This window comes from Lepisosteus oculatus, chromosome 9, assembly GCF_040954835.1.
Source record: "Lepisosteus oculatus isolate fLepOcu1 chromosome 9, fLepOcu1.hap2, whole genome shotgun sequence".
Taxonomy (NCBI): Eukaryota; Metazoa; Chordata; class Actinopteri; order Semionotiformes; family Lepisosteidae; genus Lepisosteus; species Lepisosteus oculatus.
In genome coordinates, this window is record NC_090704.1 from 7892509 (window position 1) to 7914827 (window position 22319).

Genomic DNA, 22319 nt, shown 5'->3' on the forward strand with positions numbered 1-22319 from the left:
AATGAAATGCAACGAAACTGAACACACATTTCAACAAAAGATCCTTTCAGGTAGACTTTTACAAATGGTAATTTCTAAATTACACTCACAAATACTGTAACTGATGCTATGAGCTAACTCATCTAGTTCTTAACAGCCTCCTGTGCCCTTCCAAAAATATGCATCTAACAAAGATACTTCTTTCCTCCTCCCTTTGGCCTAAAATTTCAATTCAAACTCAGCTGCCAATTTTTCAATTGCTTACATAAACCAGTGCCCAACATCAAATAAAAAAACTCATAAAGGTCAATGGTTACCCGTACAGTTGGTGAGACATGCTGAGTTGGAATGTGAAAGAGATGGCTCACGCTCAATGTCATTCAGTAAGGTCAGCTGGTGCTGAAGATACTTTGAAAGGTCAGAGTGTGTCTGAAGCAGAAACAAGTACCAGCGAAAGACAGGCGGGTGTGTGTCTCTTGGCAGGCTGTATTTTCCTTTTGTGTTCTTTAATTCGCTGATATGGTGTCACTTTAGTCTGCAGAAGCCATGTAGCTACGTTTCAGCAAAAGTTCGGAGGTGCTTTATCCTTTCTGTGTCTAGGCCATATGATACAAGCTGAACAAAACTGAAAAATACATTTAAAAAATCATATATTGATAGGTCTGGAATATGCTCTTAGGTGCCACAGTCTATGTCAATGTTTTTGCTGTATGTAAAAACATTGAATACACTGTACATGCACAGTATTCATAAGAAATAACTAAGTAATGCTAAAATTGTTCAAGTAGGGAGCTGCGTCAGCATGCATAGGCTGCAAAGGAACAAGTAAAGGTTTATTCTATGCTGAAAAGAGAAGAAAAGAAACAGGGTTTCTGCTGTGGAGCCTTCTTCTGGTGTGGCTTTTCGGCATGGAATAAACCTTTACCCGTTCCTTTGCAAGCTAAAATGATGGCAACTTCAGTTGATAGAAAGCAATGGAATTTCAGTGGACTGGTCTGAGTGGGGAGTGAAATGATCACCTGTGAGGAAGAGGCAGAGTCAGTGTCCTGGGACAACAGGGCTCCCAGGTCCAAAGACTGAGGCCGGGTGCATCTTCTCTTTCCTTGGCCCTCCCTGTAATGCATAGCCGGTGCACATCTCTTCCCCTGCGCCAGTCCCAGCTCTCCCTCTCCGGCCACGGGCCCAGGCGGTTCAGGGCCACACGCGGCCTCTTCCTCGGGGATCTGCCGCTCCTCCCTCCTCAGCTTCACTCCAGCCTCCTTCTTCCGTCCCACCCCCTCAGTCAGCCAGCCCGCTTCCCCACTCTCCCACCTTCCCCACGTCTCCTGTCCCCTCTGGCCCTTCAGCTTATCGTTCTCCAGTCGCAGACTCAGCAGTGCGTTCCTGCGACAGGGAGGGAATGGAATTCGGAGAGATTCAAAGAGAAACGGGACAAAACTCCTTGTAATTCAGGCTAGATCTCGTCTGTGAGCCCATGTTACTGTTAGGTATAAGAACGTCTTTTTAGGTCACTAAACCTAACCAAATAACCAAGCATTCTTAAAGATGTTATTGACACTGGCACACGTCACATGTTATGACAGTATCCAGGAACACAATAACTCTTTGACCTCCCTGCTGAAAGGGAAAATATAATTATATTCCCAGGACTTTTGGCAGGTTTACGCTGAAATTACCATGTACTGCCTTTTTCCTCCTGGAAAACAGCTGTAACCAGCATGTTCTGGTTGAAGGTTTACCTCATCTGCGACAGCGAGGCGTAGCCAGTGCTCTCCAGCTGCGTCTTCAGCTCTCTCAGCTCCCTCTCGGCTACGCCCTTTTGCTCCATCAGCTGCTGCACCTCACACCTCAGCTCGGCTAGGCCCTGTTCGGCCAACAGTGCATCCTGGGATACTGTCTTGCTCAAGGGTCTTCCACCCAGGCAACTCTGCTCACTGGTATTTCCAACACTCTGTTCAGAAGAAACGAACATTCTCAGCACAGATGGCAATATACAGATAAAAAATATATTAGAAAGCAACTTACAGCCAGAAGCATGAGATGAAACAGGCTTCAGCAATGAGAGCAGCAGAAACCCAAACTGAAAACTCTACAGTATAGACAGTCCTAATCAAGGAATTCATGAAGCCAAAGGGAACAGTCTTTTACACTGACAGTATGCAGAGAATTTAAAATCCAGAATGCAAGGGTCTAAGAATAACTCATACATGATTTCCAAGGCCATGGGACTGTGTGTTAGATTGTGATCTAAGATCTGACCTACTTTTTTTTTTGCTGTGAGCTCTGATGGCTTTGCTTTGGATTTGCGTACCTCTTTGGTGGCCATAGTCAGAGCTGTCAGTTTCGAGTTCTCGTCCTCCTCAATGCTGTCTGTGAATTCACTACTGCCATCCTCATCATCATCATCCTCATCCTCCTCCGCGCTGACCTCTGAGGACACAACACAGAAACATAAATACAAAATACACCAGAAATATTCTCTCTCTCTCTCAAAGTAATACCATTTCACATTAAAATGAATAAAGAGTGCACATAAACATTATGTATTGTAGTTAGTGAAGAATTTAGGTTACTTTTTTAGTACACACCCATCCAATGTGGAATTGTCAACTGTATATTTACATCCTGGCTCACACTGGGAAAATGACTAAGATCAAACAGGTTCCTCTGATCTGCTCATCTATTGAGTTATTCATAATTTAAAATGCTACAAGTTCTACAAAGATGTACATGGGGTTAATTTCTAGTCAGTTCACCCACTGGCCTAACCCCTGAAGGCACCAAGGAAATCACATGAATCACTATTCTGTTGGGTACCAAGAGGGTCCTGGCCAAACTCAGCCCAACCCTAATCCCTGACAGTGCTGAACCAACTGCCTGGTCTCTAATTGGGGAATCCCAGTCAGAGCATCGGACATCACCCAGCCTCAAACCTGTGATGTCTAGATCATAGAGCTCAATCTGTACAGCAGTTTTAAAAAACTTTTAGAATAACACAAAGTCCAAAACAGAAAAATGCCGTTTCCTCATAGATCACCGCTGCAGACCTGAAGAGCAGTTTGTTTTACATGGAAACATTCTATTCTGTTTCTATGGAAAGCAAACACAATTTCTCCTACACACGTACACAGCAATACAGAAAAAAATAACTTGTAATATGCAGTGTTTTGAAAACACAAAATTAAAATATGATGTTCTATAAATTAACTCCCTATTCTAGGAAAACACTCACTGCAAGTATTCCCAAACACTTCTCCTAGAAAGCATGGGAGAGCTACCTTCGAATTAATTTGTAGAAATATTTCTTCTTCAGGGCTAAATTAAGCAGAACCCTTAAAAACCCTTAGTAGTAAAACATAGATTGCATGAATTATTTCAAAGCCTTCATGGGCATTCCTTCATGTAAAAGTAAATGCAGGCTGAAATCAGCAAATATGCTAGCAAAAAAGCTTGGATGAATTTTAATTGTGAATGATTTGTCAGTTTTAAAGTTTTCAGCTGCTTTAAAAACAAAGTAAAACACGACAGGTCTGATAGATTTAAAGTGTAAGTTATCTGCTATCTTATTTCCTAGTTGTGTTTTAAAAAGGGAATTACCCCCATAAGCTTCCCATTATTAAGGGTCTTATGACACAGCACATGGGTAACACATGAACTAAAGGCGGAAATGCTTTTTCTCTTGTGAAACAAGTTACTTGGTCTGCGATAATGAAGGTATTATGGCTGACTGCCTCTAAATCAGAATCCCCCCTAAAAGCTGTTTTTTCTTTCCATGCTGCTGAACATTGTGCCTTTAGTCCTCCGTAATCAGTCCCAAGCCTAGACTCCGTCACAAAGAAAAATATCCCGACAGAACACTGGGGTGCTTTATTGAGGAATGTCAGATTCTTGTTTTTCAGAGCAAGTTTTCTGTACATCTTCCTGACCAGGAACTGGTGAGCAACAAAAAACAGTGAGGGAGATTGCGGACGACTCTTAAGATAAGAAAAGAGAAGCTGTCAGATATGCAGTGCTTTTCTGTGCACAGCTCCGCTATCTCAACTGGGAGCGTGGGAAAAAATCCAGTCATGAAATCAGAAATGGCCGCAAGGCCAGTGCTGGGTACATCAGCTTTTTAGAGACAGACACACTAGCAGGTGTGAGCGGACCACTTAAAAGCCACCCCCTTGCTCCACCAACGGGTATTCAGCAAAATTAGAGGCAAATCTGAAAAATAAAGGTCCACCTCTCATTGGTTTTAGGGACATCAAACTGGAACAAGATTATTTTGCCCCAGCAGGACAGGAGCAAGCACTGGCAATAGTTGGGCTGGGTTACTGGGTCAGCACTTCAAATGACACTGGGGGATGGTGTACGGTATGCTAAACATTTAACTGCTTCCATTCATTGATATAATTAATATGAAAGATTGGGGGCATTGCCTTTCTCTTAGTCACAAGCCCACTACATACTTAAGTGTAAAGGATGTAAATATTTTTTCCTTATTTTAACCAATTGGCATACATGCAGTGCTATCTTCATCACGTGTTTAAACACACTCGGGTTTAGCAATATCTTTTGTGGTTTCAGCTATGGCTAACTCCATTTGATAGGCTCTTCAGTATTCCAGCAGCAGATTTCATGGGGAACAGGAGAAACTACCAGCAATGATAATAGCAAACCCAATAAAGTGTTAGACAAATTCAAATGCAGCTTATTTATTGACATATTTTAACAAGGCATATCTGATATACGTAATAAAAAATATAATACTGCACAAAGCCATGGCTTAACAATGTTTTCAAAAATAGTGCTGCAGTGCCAAACCATATTAGTGGTGTGTTATTTTATGAGTGTTTGTGTGCCAGACCGATATTACAAAATAAACACATGGTTCGTTTAGGTAACTAAGACATAATAAATGTCTAGTATCACAGACAACACATTTGTTCACTGAACACAAATAAAAGTGACTGCAAAATCAAACAGGACAACTTTTAAAGTATTCTGCTCCAGTAAAACATTTGCTCCACTTTTCCTCTCTCCAAATGAAGCCCATCTACCAAACACTAACTTTAAGTGAATCTTTTTTTCCTATGAAGTTAGTTTCCTATTTCCTGCACCAATAATATCTCTTTGTCATTACTTTCAGCCAATTAGGAGCAAATAACTTTGACAATCTCTCTGCGTGACATAAACTTTTAGTTTTAAGTTACAGGCCATTTAATTCAATTTGTAAGCACTGCCAGAACAATACGCTGGTATGCAACAGCTCTTATATGATTTTTGCCTTGATGTACACAGATGAAATGACCCTTCCAAAAAGTGTAGTGAATGCAAATAAAAACAGCATTTCACATCATCTTTTCCCCCAGGAAGATATTGCGTAACAAGACGGATAAAGACTGAGGTGATATCAAGTGACCCTTCATGGGATTCATCTTGGAGGACAGATGCAGCATAAAGAAAACAACAGGTGTCACATACCTTTCCATTTAAAGACCTTCAGCCGATGATGAAACATTATCTGATGTGTCAGAACCGCAGCCCTTATAGTACTTACACTGATCCAGCAATAAGGCATTGGTGTGAAGATTCAATGAAGGCTTTTTACGTTTCCCAGACACTTTATTTTTTTATTAATATGTCAATTCTCAACAGACTGCAGGAATTTATAGAAAGTTAGAATTCAAATAGAATGTATTTTAAAAATATGGGGTGTTTGGTTATTTTATGAAACCACCAAAACTTGGCCAGAAGTCCCAGACAAGAGCTACAGGATGCTTTTGGCTTGATTTAATGCGAACCGTAATTGAAAGATTTCTTTAATGTAAAATATTAACTCTCATGGGATATAAAACTCATCTTCCTCCCCCCAGGATGCATCTTCATTTAAATTGGACATAACGTAAAAACAGCTACAAGAAAAACAGTGGTTACATTAAAGTACTCAAAGAATGGAGCAAAAAAGCCATGCAAAGTTGGAAATTCATGCACAGAAAAATGCAAATTCCCATGTTATTTATGTGATAGTGTAGCATGCAAAGATAACGTGACAAGTTTTTAAATACTCTCACAGAGGGATCAAAATAGAAGGAAAACATCAGGAGAGATTAGACTACAAAGGAAAAAAATGCTGTCCTCTTAGAAATGTAACTTATTCATAGTGAATATAGTTTTGAAATAAAAGGTCATTACGGAAAATTAACATAGGATAGGATACTGTATATGCATTAGCAACGATGTCTTATTTCAGAATTATTCTTTTATTTTTTTTCATTTATCAATTATTTCTGTACTTTTAACTTCTAATAAGAATTAAATACATTTCTAAGTCAGCATTTAGAAAAAGGCTAAAGAGAATATGTGCTTATGAACTCATATGAAATTACTGGAACCAATTACAAATTGTTCTTAACCTTTCAGTTTAAACAAGGACTATTTACATGGTACTGATACCTTTCATAATTTAAAAATTCCCCTCTTGTAACCTCTTCCCTGGACTGACTCATTATGCTATCCTCAGGGTTAGAGATTCTGCACCAACATGCAGGCCATGTGGACAATGAAAATGACCAGATGGTTGAAAAACAGACTTAATGTTACATGAGCTTCTGTCTGAAGAGGAGACATGATATCTACCAGCCGAATGGATTCTTTGGATGCTTGAGCTGTGAAATAAGTTATAACTTTGGAAGATGATTTCTTATTGTTGCAATGTTTTGCTATAGAGTGCATGCAGAAACAGCATGTGTTTTGCTAATGAAATGAGCAGGCGACAGCCAAATTAGAGAAGCAACGCCTTTCTCTTTCGCAACTATACAGAATCTGAGATGGGTATTGACATAAAAAGAGCATTTACTACATGCTAGGGATGCATGGGTCATAGACGGAATACATATATCACATTTAGACATTGGTCCTTTTGTTGTCTAATTCCATGCACATACAACACCGATACCAAAAACAGCTGTAGTCAGAAGTGGTAGCACAAATTTATTTCTTGCGATTTAGCTTACACAAAGGTTTGCATGGATATTTCAGTGTCAAAACTACATTTACAAAAAAATTAACACATGGCTTTCTTGGCTGGACTAGTCTTATGAATGGTGGAATTGGACTGTGAGATCAATCGGTTCACTCCACAAGCTCTTTGTCGAAGGCTGTGAGTTTCTGTCTTTTTAACAGTATGCACTGTAACAAAACATATCTAGACCGTGTATCATTTTCTGGTAGAAAACCATTTTGGGTTGGACAGCTGTTGCTGCTGCTGAGACCTGTAGCAGGACATGACATGACTAAACTTGGCAAATTATGTGAATTACAAACAACCATATGCTTCAGGGTCATCAGCCACATTATGTAGCTCTCAACTTACAGTCTCAACTGGCTTGTTTTGTATGCAGAGCAAGCAGGCAAAACTAAAATGCTACAAAACATAACAAGCTTTTGATTAAACTTGGATCCTAACAGCATAAAAAATGTGACTTGGATTTAGAGAGATTTTAAGATATGCTCTTTAAATGAAATTCAGAAATCAATGTTTTAAAAAATGTAAAAACTGTAGGTAAAAAACATTTTATGGTAATTGTACTTAATTTATATCTTTACCTCAAGATTTTTAGTGCAAGCTTAACCTTGCAATGTAAAAGGATTCTTTCTATGTCCTCTATATCATTATGAACAGTGCACATGAAGAAGTGTAACATTTTTATTCATCTAAATTATGATATGAAAGGATATCTCTATAAATTAAAATATCTTTAGCCCGCACATATAAGGATGAATGGGAAAAACCAAAAGGTGAATGACTGTATCAGTGTCAAAATACATGCCATACGTGTTGAGGCGTTTCGTGAAAATAACAAATACGGAGCACAAAACAAACACAAGGTATAAATAGTAATTGCACTGAACTCCTTTTGCAGGCAATTTGCACAAAAATGTAAACAAATAAAAACAGAAATTGCACATTGTCATGTCGGTTAGTCGAACCACCAAATACCCCAAGAGGCCAGAGCAGGTGCTTACTGTTAGTATGGATGTTTTTCTGCCCTATATTACATTGTTCACGGTTGCCCCACTATGCAGAGTGAACACCTGGCCCCTCTGCAGCCTGGGCGCCATGTTCTTGCAGAAGCATCAAACTCTCCTGTTCCCCACCTCCAAAATCAGGCTGAGTCATAGCTGCCCTTTCCAGCCTCAAAGCTCCATCTCGGGTCCTTGCCAGGGCCTCCTCCAGCTGCCCACGGAGTGCCTGAATTGTGTCCAGCTCCCCCTGGAGGGCTTGACTCTTCTCAGAGCTAAGAGGAGCAGAACAGTGACACACCTCAAAATAATCTGCAGATTCTAGTCATGAAATCTCTCTTCCTAAAGTGACATCAGTTCACTTACTAACCTCTTTTTTCCAGCTGGACAACATAGCATGGACACACTCCTAATTTATTACCTACATATTAATGATGAAAGAAAAGCAGATGCTACTTGTCACAACAGAACAAAAATCCTAAAATCAAATGCATGATAAAATATTGTGACTTTGGCTCCACATAATCCAACAATTTAAGACAGACAACTGCAGGACTGCTTTCTAAATTTAGTTGCTCTAGCTATGTGAAGTAAAATGTGTCTTAATATTAAAGGTAGCTTACCTGTCACCATGGGTGTGCAGCTGGGCCAGACTGTGGTACAGCTCCTTCTCTGCTTTCAGAGCTTCATTCAGTTTCTTGTACTCCAAAACAAGCTGACCCAGAACATCCTGTAGAGACAATCTGAGCATTAACTATGCTCAGCAAACAAAGTCAGGCTTGTTTATGTACAGGGAATGGTGTGAGGAAGACCTGCTATTGCTTATTTGGATTTGACATTTTCTCTGAAATAAATAATTTTAGTAAAATAAGCCCGGGTTAGCCTTGAGGCCAATATTTCGAGTACCTGGTGGTCAATGCTAACTTTGTCCTGTGCTTCCAGCAGATTAATGGGCCCTCTTACTTCCTGTAGCTCCTGGGTGCGTTGTTCTGCCACAGGCAGGCCTGAGGGCTCCACCAGCCGACTATGCAGGTCCTGCCCACAGACAACACAGACATCCAGCTCAGGTTTCGGTTGAACAGACTGGGTCTGTCACAAACACAGCAGGCCACCAGGTTTCACTGGCAAAGTCAGTAACACCACTACAAATACACCACTGAGAACACAGACAAAACTGGTTTCACAGAAATCTAACCAAAACCTCTTGTAAACATCACAGACCTATTCTGTTGTGTGTTTATGACTACAGACTGCAAAACCTAAATAAAGTTTTCAAATAAGTTGTCAAATGCAGGCATCTTTTCTAGAACATAAGAGCTATTTTAAAATAGAGAAGGCCCTTTGCCCCACCTAGCCTTTGGTAGTTAGAAGCTAACTGATCCAAGGATCTCCTCCAGTCATTTCTTGAAAGAAGCCACTTCATCAGCTTCAACAACATGGCTGTGTAGCTTGTTCCATACTCCCACAACCCTTTGGGTTAATAAGTGCCTCCTGTTCTTGGTTTTAAATGCATAGTTACTGGTATACCCATACTGAACTATAAACTTTCAAATTCATTCACGGGACAGTTAGACAAACCTTGATGAGCCCGTCCTTGATCTGCAAGCTCCTGGTAAGGGATTCAATATTAGCGGCTTGAATCTGAATTTCTTCCCTCTGCTTGGTCAGGACAGACTGCAAAGAAGACAGTTCTTGCTGCAGACAGAAATTGCAGGCATCTTAGAAAGCTTATGCTGCACCACAATGAGGACCTCTGGAACATGGCCCTACACAGTCTATTACTGTCATCAACACAGTACTGTGTGAAAGGTTAAAGATTAAGGAAACTAAACCTTCTTAAAGATGATGGAGTTCTAAAAATCAGTGAGAGTGTATATATTTGTTTTTTAGCTTTCTTTCTTAAAAGTTCTTGGCCTAATTGTAATCCAAAAGGAAACTAACCTACTAAAATAAAGGAGAACTTTGTACGTTTGCGGTACTTAGCAAAATAATATAGGCCCTGTATTTATACAAAGCAAAAGAGATGCAAGTCCCTGACTAATTTAGAACCTAATGAGATTTAAGTGTTAAAAAGACGAGATTTTTTTTTATTATTATTTCTTTTGCCTGGAGATCAGACGGCGGGGTCAACGTAGAGTCTCGTACCTGGGCCTCCTGCTCCTTCCTCAGGACCAGCTGGAGGTCATCCTGCATGGCCTGCATGTCCATCTGGAGCCCGCTGGCATCTTCACCCCGCCCTGCCAACACCGGAGACAAGGCAGGTCACTGTACAGGACAGCAACAGGCTGCTCTCTTTCACCCTCTTTCACCCTGCTGTCACCCCAAGCCTTTCTCGCTGGGCAGGAAAGGAGGGACGACATAGGAAAAGTGAGAACACTATTCAATCAAGAAAGTGACTTACCCTCTTCTCCGCAGTCAGGTACTGTTTCTCCAGGCTTGGATGTAATCATGGGCTCATCGTGGCCGTGTGGACCACACTGCATTAGCTCCTATGTTAAGGACAGGAGAGTGCTGAAGTGAAACGAGTCACCTACCACTGAAGCCACAACACTCTGAACTGCAACATAGAATCCAGGCACACTGTATTACCAGGGGTTTGTGCACACATGGGGTAACTATATGAAAACTAGCAAGAGGGCTGCCCTGTAATTATAGGCAGGAACTACCTCTCGTGGGCAAAACAGTCTTTTCAGTCTCCACTGAGAGGCTCTGGTCTCTACAGGAAGCTACATCACTCTGGCTCCAGGCTCTGGCCTGCACTGGCCTCTTACCTCAATGAAAGCGTCCTTCTCCTGCAGCAGGCTCTTGAGGCGGCCGATCTCGTTGCGGGGCCCCCTGCCGTGCTGCTCTCTCTCCCGGGCCAGCTCGCTCACCTCCCTCTCCCTGGCGTGCAGCTGTCTGCGCAGCTCCTGCAGTTCCGCCGCCCGCTCGCCGATCACTCGGCTCAGCTGCCCCACCGTCTCCTGGGGAGAGAGAGCAAGTCCACTTTAGCGTGCCCAGGAAGGGGCAGGCACGGAGTACCGGGCTGCCGACGCACAGTTTACGTCTGCTAGACGGCGTCAGGAAGCAATTAAAAAGGTCAACAAAAATGATGTGGCTGAAATGGTACAGTTTAAATCCAGGGAGAACGTTCAAGGAAAGTTTAGAATTTCAATCAATTATAAAATGACATAAGGCACCAGTAAATGCTTGTTTAGAATACTGTGTACAATTTTGGCCACTGCATTACAGAAAAAATACTCTGGAATTAGTCCGGAGAAGAGCACCCAGATAAATTCCAGGGTTTAAAGGAATCTCTACAATGACAGGCTGGAGGAACAGAACCTTCTTAGACTTGAACAGAGATAATTACAAGGGCCTTTGATACCAGTTTTCAAAGGTGCTCATAACATCAACCTAGCGGCCTTCATCAGAATGAACAGTGAAACGCAAACCAGAAGGAGAAAGTGGAAACCAGACAGAAGTGCATCTACAACTGAAAACAGAAGCCACTTCTTTACCGAGGAGGTTGTGGGAATATTTCTCAAGCTGCCCATTCATGTTATTGAGGCTGATACGCTGGCTTACTCGAAGAAGGGAAGAATGAGATTCTTGGATTAACTACTTACTAGTAAACGGGCCCAGAAGGCCTTCTCTCATTTGTAACCTTTCTTATGTTTTTGAGATCCTTTTAGGCATCAGGTTTTCGGTCCGTAGATGCTCTGTAACTATAAACCAGCTCTGCGCCTGACGCTGGCAGGAACACGTTGTGACATGATTGTGCCACCAGCGGGAAGGGTTACCCTGTTCTGCTGATCCCTGGTGCTGACGGTGTCGAGCAGCTCCTGGACCTCCCTGTCGTGCTCGCTGGCCTGCCGGCCGCGGTCCGCAAGAGCTTCCTGGAGCAGGCGCTCCTTCACCTGCAGCCGGAGTCTGAGCTCCTCTGCCAGCTGGCTGCCTCCCACCGACACTCTGTCGAGCAGCGCTGCTGTTAGCTCCTGCAGCACAACACCCAACACGGGCGACACCGGCCATCATCAGACAGCAGAAAACAACCCTTCGCAGAGAAGCACCCACTTCACAAAAGTGTGACGCTGTTATTCGAACCTTGGCTTTTCAACAAGGGCTTAATCTGCCATCAAATACTTCATAATGATGAAAAGATAAACGCACATATCTCGATCATTGTATTCGAGTCCTTTTTGTTACCAAGATACCCTGTGCTAAGAGAACTGCCAAAGGAGTGCGCTTGGCCCTCAGTCCTCTCAAACAATTCCCCACAGCTGGGGTGAGATCTGTTCATATGGCAACACGGCAATTGTACGACAACTTGAATTTTTACCTAAAGAAATGGAAGTTGTCAGACAGGATGAACTGCATAAAGCTGCATAAAGCTGCTAACAGCCCCCGAGGAAGGTAAGACATTTACAATTCAAACTGACACAAGCAATCTAATGTTTCCCCCCAATTTACATTTTGGTCACTGAAAATGAGCCTTTATTAACTTTCATAGCTGATAACAACACAACTGGGGCGGAGCGGTGGCTCTGTGGCTCAGGATCTGCGCCTGTGGCTGGAAGGTTGCCAGTTCTTATCCCGCGGCCGGCAGAGGAATCCTACTACGCTGGGCCCCTGAGCAAGGCCCTTCACCCCAACTGCTCCATGGGCGCTGTATAAATGGCTGCGCTCTGACCCCCAGCTTCTCTCCCTGTGTGTCTCATTGAGAGCAAGTTGGGGTATGCGAAAAGACAAATTCCTAATACAACAAATTGTATATGGCCAATAAAGTGATCTTATTGCAGATCTTAACCGGACACTTCAAGGTTTGCTTCAGGGATACCACTCAGCATTTACAGGTTGTACCTCTGCTTCCTTGGTGCGGCTGTGCAAGGAGGTCTGCAGCTGGTTGATAATGGCATCCCTCTCCCTCAGGCTCTGGCTGTGTTTGTCTTCTGCCTCCTGTTTCAGCCACTGCAGGTTCTTGCCGGAGAGAGAGACCTGTTCCAGCTCCAAGGCCTTCACCCTCAGCATCCCATCCAGGCTCTGCCAGAGAGACACACCTCTGCCTCAGGCACATGTCTGTGATCTATCATAAATGAACTTTTTAAAATAGCCCGTTTTTTACTTCTAAAGGCTAAGCATGTTTCTCCACTAAGCTGCAGCAGTGGTATTTAGGAATTTTGTTGGATTACTTTAGAACCACCAGGGTGTTTAAAAACAAAGTGAGTTATAACATCTAGGTGAAAACATGTATTGCTGTAGAAAGACTGAAGTAAAAGACAAGTGAAATGCAGACACATAACTCATGCAGCTTGTGTATGAAAACAGAGTAAGCTGGGCACATGCTGCTGGCACGGTGAAGCAGCACCAGTCAGCCTTCTGCCTGGGCTGGCAGCCGGGCACCTACAGTGATCGTCTCTTCGTTGTTGGACAAGATGCAGCGCAGTCTCTCCAGGTCCCTCTCCTTCTCCCTCAGGGTCAGCTGGAGCCTCCGCACCTCGCTCTCCTTCTCCTCCAGACAGCGAAACTTCTCATCGATGGCGCGCTGGGGTCACGAGAGAAATGGAGAGAAACACCATTAAGCCTGGCAGCACGGCCCTGTGACCACCCCGTCAGAGTCACACGGATACCTTTCTATACAGCACTCTATATGAGTAAAGACAAAAAACAAACTTCCTTTCAGTATTTCAGGCGGACCTGAGGCAACAGTGTTTCAGTATTTGTGAGAATATGTGGGGACCTTTCTTTTTGCCTCCTCTAATTACAATCTCCATTTTGGTCAGCAGTCGCCTTACCTCCAAGGCCCTGTCCCGGTCCTTGATGCGCTCCCTCAGTTTGTCCAGCAGGGCGTCTCGACTCTCGCCTGAGTCCTGCTGATAGTCCAGGTGCTCCACGTATTCCTGAGAACAGCACCCAGACAAGAGTGTCCAATTTAGGATACAAGCAAAACATTCAAATCTCACTAACCTTGTGTGTCTCTCACCCTCATAAACCTTTACACGCGAGAGCCAGAGACATCAAGGAAACACTGGCTTCTATGTCTATGTTTCAACTTCCTTTGTACTCATTGTAGAGTCCTCATTCCTCTATTTGTAACGAAATAAAATTAGGTAAACAATTTACTTAAGACAAAGTTACAAAAACATTGCTGTATCATAATCACTATATAACACAGCAAAACAACATGCAGAAAACCATATAGCAGAATTAATTTCAGAATAAAGCACCTTAAGTATTTGTTTATTTTCATTTTATTACAGGGTCTTTACTGAAAACCTCATTTGTTTTACACAATGACAAAGAAAAAGTGTCCTGTTCATTCATTTCTATGAGACAACTGGGTTGTGGAAATTGGATAAGAATCGCTTTTTCACACCCTTTTCTTTCCTGGTTGGGCTCATCTGTCGTGAAACACTTAGGTGGTTCTGAGTGTGCAATTTAAAAACGTAAAGGCAAAGGGGATTAAGTCAGGAGTTGCTATTCAGCAATGCTAATAAAAACAACTTTAAAAATAAATCCAGGGCCAAGCTTAACTGAGGCTGTGAGGCACCGCTCCTGGCGAGACGCCGATCCTCCCAGTGGAGGGGGGGACAGCAGGCGCCCTCACCTGAATGAGCTGCTCTTTCTCCTGCAGAGAGACTTGCAGCTGTTGGATGGTTTTCTCCCGCGCCTCAATCTCCATCTGTTTCTCTGCCTCCTTCTCCTTCAGCAGCCTGTCCCTCGCCTGCAGCTCTGTCCGGGCTTGTTGGAGAGCACTGCGTAGCTCCTGCAGGAGCACGACACACCAGGTCACCAAGGGAACAGGTGTGCTCCCCATGATGTCCTTAGTCCTCATTTTACCAAAGCTTAAACTACTGTGATGCTCGCGGCACTGTGGGTAATGTTTTTTTTACCACAATAATACCTGGAGCACTTGACAAGCATGTTACACTACAATAATAGAACCATCCTCTAAAGAGAAAAGCAGCGAGTGGGCAAGAAAAAGAGAAGATTCCATTACAGCCAATAGGTTCAGAAACTGCTGTTCTATGTTTTTGCAAGGAGACACGTTGTCAAAGCGATTCCTGGTATTAAGTTCAAGAATATCTGTTGATTTTGTACGATAAGTAACATAAATATGCTAAGTACTTGAAGCAGGGCTGGAAGGAGTGATTATCTAGCTTATCTCTGGGTCTGTTCTCAGCAGGTCTTGCAGGAGTCCCACCTGGTTGTGTTGTTCTGTAGCCTCCCGGTGCTGTAGCGCCTCCTGCAGGTCACTCTGCAGGCGGTCGCGGGAGCGGGCCAGGTCGGAGGCCCGGCGCTCGCTGTGCCTGTGGGCTCGCTGGGAGCTCTGCAGCTCCAGCTGGGTGGAGAACAGAGAGTTCTGCAGGTTGAGGAGCTCGGCTTGAAGTGGTGGGAGCTGGGCAGGACCCAGCTCTTCCTGGGACACCTGTGAAAGGGGACCGGTTGTTTTTTTTTTCCCACCGCCTGAGATCTGACAGAGACCACGTCTCTGACAAAAACAGCCTGCATGAGACGTACCCATCGAGGCATTCTCACCTGCACCTGCTGAAGCTGGTTGCGATGGGCCATGTCTCTAAGTTTACAGAGAGTGTCGTTCTGCCCTTCAATGACTCGATACAGTTCCTCTGCCTGGAATACAAAAGCATTTGAATGAATCAAGGAACCAGAAATCCACCCTTAGAATGTGACACACCTTCTATAAAATGACACCTTTCTATATCCTAGGCGTATCTTTCCTGCTAAATCCCTGCGCTGTTCCATTTCGATCCGTTTTTGCGGCTGATCCTTCTGCATCCTTCTCACCTCAGTGTCCTTGGAAGTCACGGTCTCACTCAGCCCCTGGATGGTGCGCTCCTGTTTCTGGGCTGCCTGCTTGATGGCCCGGAGCTCAGATTCCATCTCGCGCAACTTCTCCTGCAGCTTCTGCGGGGGAAAACAAAACGAAGCCCCTCAGCACAAAAGACCCTACCCACCAACGGAGACTCGGCCCTATTATACCTTTGTTATTTGTAATCCAAGAGCACCCCGTATTGAATAAAAAATGAAGTTAACGTGCTTGTAGGAAACCTTTAAACAAACTGCTCTGTCGAGCACAAGTTCTTTGTTTTTGCTTCCTATATAACTGAGTATAACAGCAACAGAAAATTAATTTGATCAAATTCAGAATTTATAAGACACATTTGAGTTGTGGTTCTGATAGTTGAAGTTACAAGCTTTTTTTTCTTCCCTTGAAGGTACAGAAATGATTAAAAACAAATGGCTGCCATCTTACCAGTAGCTATAAACAGGACCTACAAAAGGGAGGGCCAACAGTGCCATATAGCCCGAGTCTCACCCCAGCCAAGGGTGCATAGTCCCCCACATGAACCCTTTGGATGTGTTTCTTGACTTGAGTGGAATGTGTAACATTTACCATATACTGTGATTTTCGACTAAAGTCCACAGCTGTGAAAAAACGTGCCCCTTTTCAGTACTTGTTCTGCCCTCCTTTAGGAGTTTCAAAATGCCCACCTTAACCGTCCCATCATGCCATTCTTTACATTAAAATATTTTTAACCCCACTTCCCAAACAATGAGGGGGACCTCACAATGTGAAATGGCCCAGCCTCATCTGAGCTCTCGGAGGGCCTGGCTTTAAACTGTTTTTGTTCTTTTATTTCAGTGTCATAGTTGGAGGTGACCACTGTGGACATTATGAAATGGGGTGTACCTTGTTTGTGGCTTCAGTATCATGGATCTTGATCTGCAGGGACTGCACCTGAAGCTGTGCTTTCTGCAGCTCAGTGACACACTGCCCGGCTGCACACTCATACTGGTTCAACTGGCTCTGCTGCTCCTCAATCAGGTTCTGAAAGAGAGACAACTGACACAAATTAACAAGGGCCTTCGAATTCATTTGACTAAGAATTAAGTTACGATTTAATGGTAAGCAAGAGTTAAAGATTGATGTGACTCATTTTCACAGTCAAGCAATCTGTTTTATTCCACTGGATTTCACCGGATATAAATTGGATGTAAACTGAAATTTAGGTACGTTCTGTAATTACTAAGTCACATTGATAGTATAGGAAATTCCAGAACTATACAAGCGGTAATGTCAGGCAATTGTTATACCTACCAACACTAAAAGAATGTAAAATGCAATGCTAATAGAAAACAGATTCTAACAACTCCTGTCCTCTTATCTCTTTCTCCGATGCCTCATCGTCAATATCTCACAGAGTCTGGGAGACAAGGAGAGATTGTGTTCTGTCTGTTCGAAAGTGATAGACTATCAGACTGTATTAACTACCTCAAACCCCAACATGCTCACCACATGGATAATTATTCTAACACACTGTGTGAAAGAAGATTCCAGGTTAAAAAAAAAATGCCTGAATGAATGTCCATCGATACTATAATATATGCTGTTATAAACCCTACAAATTAAATTGATTTTGAAAGACATTACGATCAACTACTCAGTTTAACTGAGCACTGGAATGCCAGTGAAAACTGAAAGTGCATTTGTCCACTGTATAGCTTCCTCAGGAAGCTTATTCTACGTAGGAATGCGTATTTCATTTCCTCATATTATTTATAATCTCTGTTCTCCAGACTCATTTGTTGTACTACTCATCTATGCACAAAATGTCGAAGGCCAGAAAAACAAACACTACCAGTCTTTTCATGAAACTTCCTAACATAAACTAAGACTGAAGCAACTTCTCATTACCAAACTCTATTTTAATTTAATTACCATAATACGAGAGTGCAAAATCCATACCATCTAAACTGAATAGTAAATTGCATTTAACAAGAACTACCAAAATTTCATATCAAACAAAAGACATAATAGAGACTAAAAAAACAGGACTGTTCTTACACTGAAGCTACATTCTCATCGTATTACCCTACTTTAGAGGGCATGAGATATCCCAACCACTAAGGGAAGGATATCAGAGATAAAACTGAATTTGCTCAAAGGAAACATATGTCCATGAGATTAAATTTTAGAATCTTATGGAAATCCATGTAAAGAACTAAGGATCACAAATTCATAAATCACTCAGCTTTGAGGAGGGCTTGTACGTTTTTTTTAAATAAATACATCTGCATCAGCACGACAAAATTGTTGTTGCAGAGGTGGATAAACCAGTTTTGGGTTCAGTTTTCAGTTCACTCTACAGTTCCATGGGTTTCACCTCTATGATGAGAGACACACCTGTGTCATCTTTCACTTAACGAACTGACTTCCAACAAAAATTCAAAATATAACCCTTCAAACACCGATTTTATTAAAAACCTGAAATGTTTACTGCTCTACGTTAATGTAAATCTAAGGAACTTTTTTAAATTTAGATTGTGCCCATGTGTAGGCAGCTTTAAATAAATTGTACTTTGCTCGTGAACTTTGCTTTCTCTTCAGTTTTTGTAAAGTACTGTGGTACAGCATATGTACCATGGTACGTAGTACAGTAAAAAATGTGATATTTTTCTACCTCTAAATCTGTGAATCCCAGTAGACGATTATCTGACTGATCAATTTTTTACCTCAATGTTTTTAATCTGATTACAGTCACATGTGTGAATAACTTGCACTGCATTAACTGCTATTACAATGACCTCAGAACACAGTCTAGGAGACAAGATAACTGAACAGAACAAAATTCTGCTGGATGTCTTTTTTATAAGATATTAACTATAAGAGTAAAATCTGGGTGATAGCAAAAGTTTTATAGGGAATCCAACACTATCACAGATGCTCAGGGATTTTTTTGTGAAAATACATTTAGGGGAATGTTATCTTTTGAAAACAGCACTCAATCAACTGTACTGTATGTGTATAGTACAGTGGGTATCAGTAAGAGACAGCTGCATCACAGCAATTAATGCTTGTAATAAAACAGAAAAGCATATGTGAAGAAACTGACTGTCCTTGGCTCTAGAAGGAGAGGATGTGGCTGTAACTATTGTGCTGCATCACGTCACTGAGGTAACTGTTGTCATGCCAATGCTGAAATTACCAGAATGATCACAAGAGGCTGGCACATGTCCAGAGAAGGCAATCAAGGAGCAGATTATCAAGAGCACTGTGGTCTAAAATTTCTGAAAGTACATAAGATTACCCAGGACAGATCACACAACGATTTGCTGGCCATTCAAATACTCACGAAATATGATGCATATTCATAAAAGTACTGCATTGACATTCGCTACATGTCTGAGCTTCAGCAGTGCAGAAGCAGAGGGAAGACACTGTCTGCATTTAGAGAGATCAAAGAACTCCCTCCAGAAGCACCGCTTCAAATAATGTTATGTAACCAAATTTTATACATAAATGTGGTCATAAGATTCAATTTTATACTAATGCCGACAGATAATACTAAGGGAGGTTAATGTCTAAATGATTGTCAGGGTTTTACTATTGTCCTGGTATCATTTCTTGTTTAAAGATCACTCCTTCCCCTTCTACAGCTATCTCACCTACATTAGAATTCATAAACCATCTGGAATGCGTCGCCCAACAAGATGCTTTGACATGGGCTAAAAAAAACCTTAGAAAAATCACAAACCCCACTTCACGTTGCCTGATCAGACATAATACTCCAAGGAAAGTCACAGTGAAAATTCTTTATCCAGCTGCACTATTTTTTAGCACACTGACAGCAGAGTGAAGGATGTGAAGATGTCACTGAATGGCAGTACTGGGACGTCTACCTGAAAGCTAAAGGGCATGTACTCCTCATAGACATCCTGCCAGAGCTCCTCTAGTTCGGACAGCTCCAAGTGCATGTCCTGCTGAATTCTGGGAGGCACCATCTCTTGAAATTTGGCGGGAAATTCGGAGCCAGTGCCGTAAGGTGTCCTGAGTGTCAAGTCGGCAAAGGCCATTTTGCTGTTAGGTCCTGGGGGAACAGATTTAACCAGGACTGGCAGTTTGCTTCCCCGTGGGCTCTGGATGGGCCTGTACTCAACGTTTTTCACCAGGCTGAGAGCCAAGTCCAGCCTGTTGGCCTGCGCGGCCATATTTAGCTGCTGCGGGGCCTCTTCCGGCCAGGAATCAAACTTCTGGTCCTCTCTCATCTCTCTCTCTGCCTCTTCGTCCTTGGCGGCGGGCTGCCCCATCTCAACAGCCGTGTCCAGGGACTCCACCGACGAGCCGGGACTCATTCTCTCCGAAACGTCCGCGTCTTCCCCGCTCGTCTCGCCCACCGACTCGGGCACGGTGGCGACGGCCGCCGGCTCCTCTCCGCACACGCTGCTCACGACGCTGGCCGAGTACCGCGTGGAAGGCCCGCAGGAGATGCTCCGGGCCAGCTTCCTGGGCACCTTGCAGACGGCTTCGTAGTCCGAGTCGGCGACGCGCAGAGCCGCGCAACCGCGGCACCTCCTCGAGCGGTGGACGGAGATCTCGGAGGCGTGGCAGTGGTGGTGAGGGTCCGCCGTTTGCTCCTCGAGCTCGGCCCAGGATTCATAGCCCGAATAGGCGAAGTCCTCCTGGAGCAGAGCGCTGTACCGGAGGTCAGGCAAGCCGGAGATGTCCACCGTGCCGTCTCCGGCCTTGCCCTCCGGGCCCGCCTCGTCGCCGTTGGTCCTGCGGTACAGGCTCCCGATGCACTGCCTAAGCCGCTCCTTCTCCTGCAGCAGCCGCTGCAGCCGCTCGATGGACAGCGCCTCGATCCGCGCGATCACCGTGTCGAAGCGGTACACGCGGTCCAGCATGAAGGCGCACTTGCTGCAGGCGAACTCGCGCTTGCCGTCCCGGGTCAGCTCCCGGCCCAGCACGTGGGACAGCAGCACCTGCAGGTTGAGCTTGGAGGCCGTGTGGAAGATCCAGCGGCGCTGGTTGCCGCAGAGCTCCCGGGCGCAGATCCGGCAAGCGTCCTTCATCCTGGAATCCAGCATGGGCGCCCCCTAGCGGCAGGGAGGTCTCAGCCAAAGTAGGTCTCTTGAGCAGCACAAATCTGATTTGTGAAAGTTTGGTTTCAGAGCCAGCAATGTGCAATTAAACAGTGTAATATACAGTCCAATTTTAAAAGTTATTTTCCTGACAATATAAATTAAGTGGACTTTTAGCCTGAAAATACTCAAGCTTATCAAACTTATTTGAGCAATTCAGTGTTTAGTCGTTCATGTGCAAAAGATTCCTCCCAGTGAAGCTGCGAATTGTAATTGTTCGATGGAAAACAGAGATAAATGGCCATTTACGACTTGAAGCGAGATTTTAAACAGGCTGAATTAAATGAGATCAACAGCTGCTTTTCATACTGATAACCGCAATCAGTAATCAAAGACCCCTTCCTGCAAAGGCTCAATATCATCAGTGTACCGCTGGAATCGAGGCCAACATCCCGGCAGAGCATCTCCACGCAAATACGCACAAAATACTTTAAAGCTACCTTGGGTACCAAGACAGAAAAGGCTCAAAATCGCGTTGCTTGCACTAAAATAACACTATTACATAGGAAAGCCGCTTCGTGTTTTTAATCTTAATATTGGAAGAGACAAATAACTAAAAGGTGAAATTCAAAACAGACCCCCTTCTGTTGTTACGCTGCCAGTCCATTTTTAATTTTGTAATGGAAATCCTGATGCAATAGCGTGAAGGATTAAAGGAACATCCAATTGCGCGTTTAAGACAGCGTTTTCCGGGAAAACAAAACCATTATTTGTCACATCTTAGGAACGGATTTCCCGAACACGCGATGCCTGCGCATCTGCCCGATGAAGCTCAGCCTAATCAAAGGGCTCGCAGTATCATCACCGCCGCTGCCGTGTAATCCGACTTCAGTAACACTCCCGAGATCCACGGTCCCCGGACGAAGGTGAAAGTGATTTGAGGAATCCGAGCCTTATCTACAAATTACGGACGTCCCGTTGTATTTGCGCTTCATTATTTACACGCACTTCGCCCGGATAACGAGGCTGCAGCCCGAAATAGGTCCATTGAAAAGCTCGCAATGATGTGGCAAGACTGTAACCAGCTAGCGCTGCTATGGCGGGACTCACCATTTGAAAAGAAAAATAGGGGTATCTGTTCTAGCAATCATTCCCCAGAACCACAGGAATGAACGTGTTTGAAAAAGACTCAAGAGACCCTCTAAAGACATAATATCACAAAATATTTTTTTTCACTCGATTTGTTAATAAGTGTATAAAATGAAATCTGCTCCCCATTCTACAACACTGCCCCTCCTGCGAAACGTTGGTTCAGCCCGAGTGCAAGTAATTTGCATGGAGCCCTGTGCGAGCAGTGATCTGGCGTTCACGCCGGCAGAGGTGAAACGCTGAATTCTCCGGTTTAAAGGTGAAGGTCGCGTTAAACTGGCTCCCTCTGTTCGCTCAAAACATGCTTTATGCAGCCCTTC

The 22319-nt window shown here is 43.5% G+C and overlaps 1 protein-coding gene across 8 annotated transcripts in view; it reads right to left on the reverse strand.

Annotated features, from left to right (window-relative positions):
• Positions 1 to 22319, reverse strand: part of pde4dip (phosphodiesterase 4D interacting protein) — a 92189-nt gene that overhangs the window by 22992 nt on the left and 46878 nt on the right. For 3 of the 8 annotated variants that reach the window (XM_069194060.1, XM_069194056.1, XM_069194059.1), the window contains exons 1-20: positions 19669 to 21899; positions 16679 to 16816; positions 15772 to 15891; positions 15505 to 15597; positions 15170 to 15394; positions 14573 to 14731; positions 13761 to 13865; positions 13373 to 13510; positions 12829 to 13008; positions 11769 to 11963; positions 10758 to 10949; positions 10388 to 10475; positions 10132 to 10223; positions 9565 to 9681; positions 8893 to 9021; positions 8610 to 8716; positions 8122 to 8261; positions 2291 to 2409; positions 1719 to 1930; positions 999 to 1362 (exon numbers count right to left, since the gene is read on the reverse strand). In XM_069194060.1, coding sequence (XP_069050161.1) covers positions 999 to 1362; positions 1719 to 1930; positions 2291 to 2409; positions 8122 to 8261; positions 8610 to 8716; positions 8893 to 9021; positions 9565 to 9681; positions 10132 to 10223; positions 10388 to 10475; positions 10758 to 10949; positions 11769 to 11963; positions 12829 to 13008; positions 13373 to 13510; positions 13761 to 13865; positions 14573 to 14731; positions 15170 to 15394; positions 15505 to 15597; positions 15772 to 15891; positions 16679 to 16816; positions 19669 to 20856 — 4101 coding nt within the window. In that variant the 5' untranslated portion in view covers positions 20857 to 21899. Of the gene's footprint in view, positions 1 to 998; positions 1363 to 1718; positions 1931 to 2290; positions 2410 to 8121; positions 8262 to 8609; positions 8717 to 8892; positions 9022 to 9564; positions 9682 to 10131; positions 10224 to 10387; positions 10476 to 10757; positions 10950 to 11768; positions 11964 to 12828; positions 13009 to 13372; positions 13511 to 13760; positions 13866 to 14572; positions 14732 to 15169; positions 15395 to 15504; positions 15598 to 15771; positions 15892 to 16678; positions 16817 to 19668; positions 21900 to 22319 lie in introns of those variants that run through there. The other 5 variants (XM_069194061.1, XM_069194057.1, XM_069194063.1 and 2 more) reach the window with 3 other exon arrangements.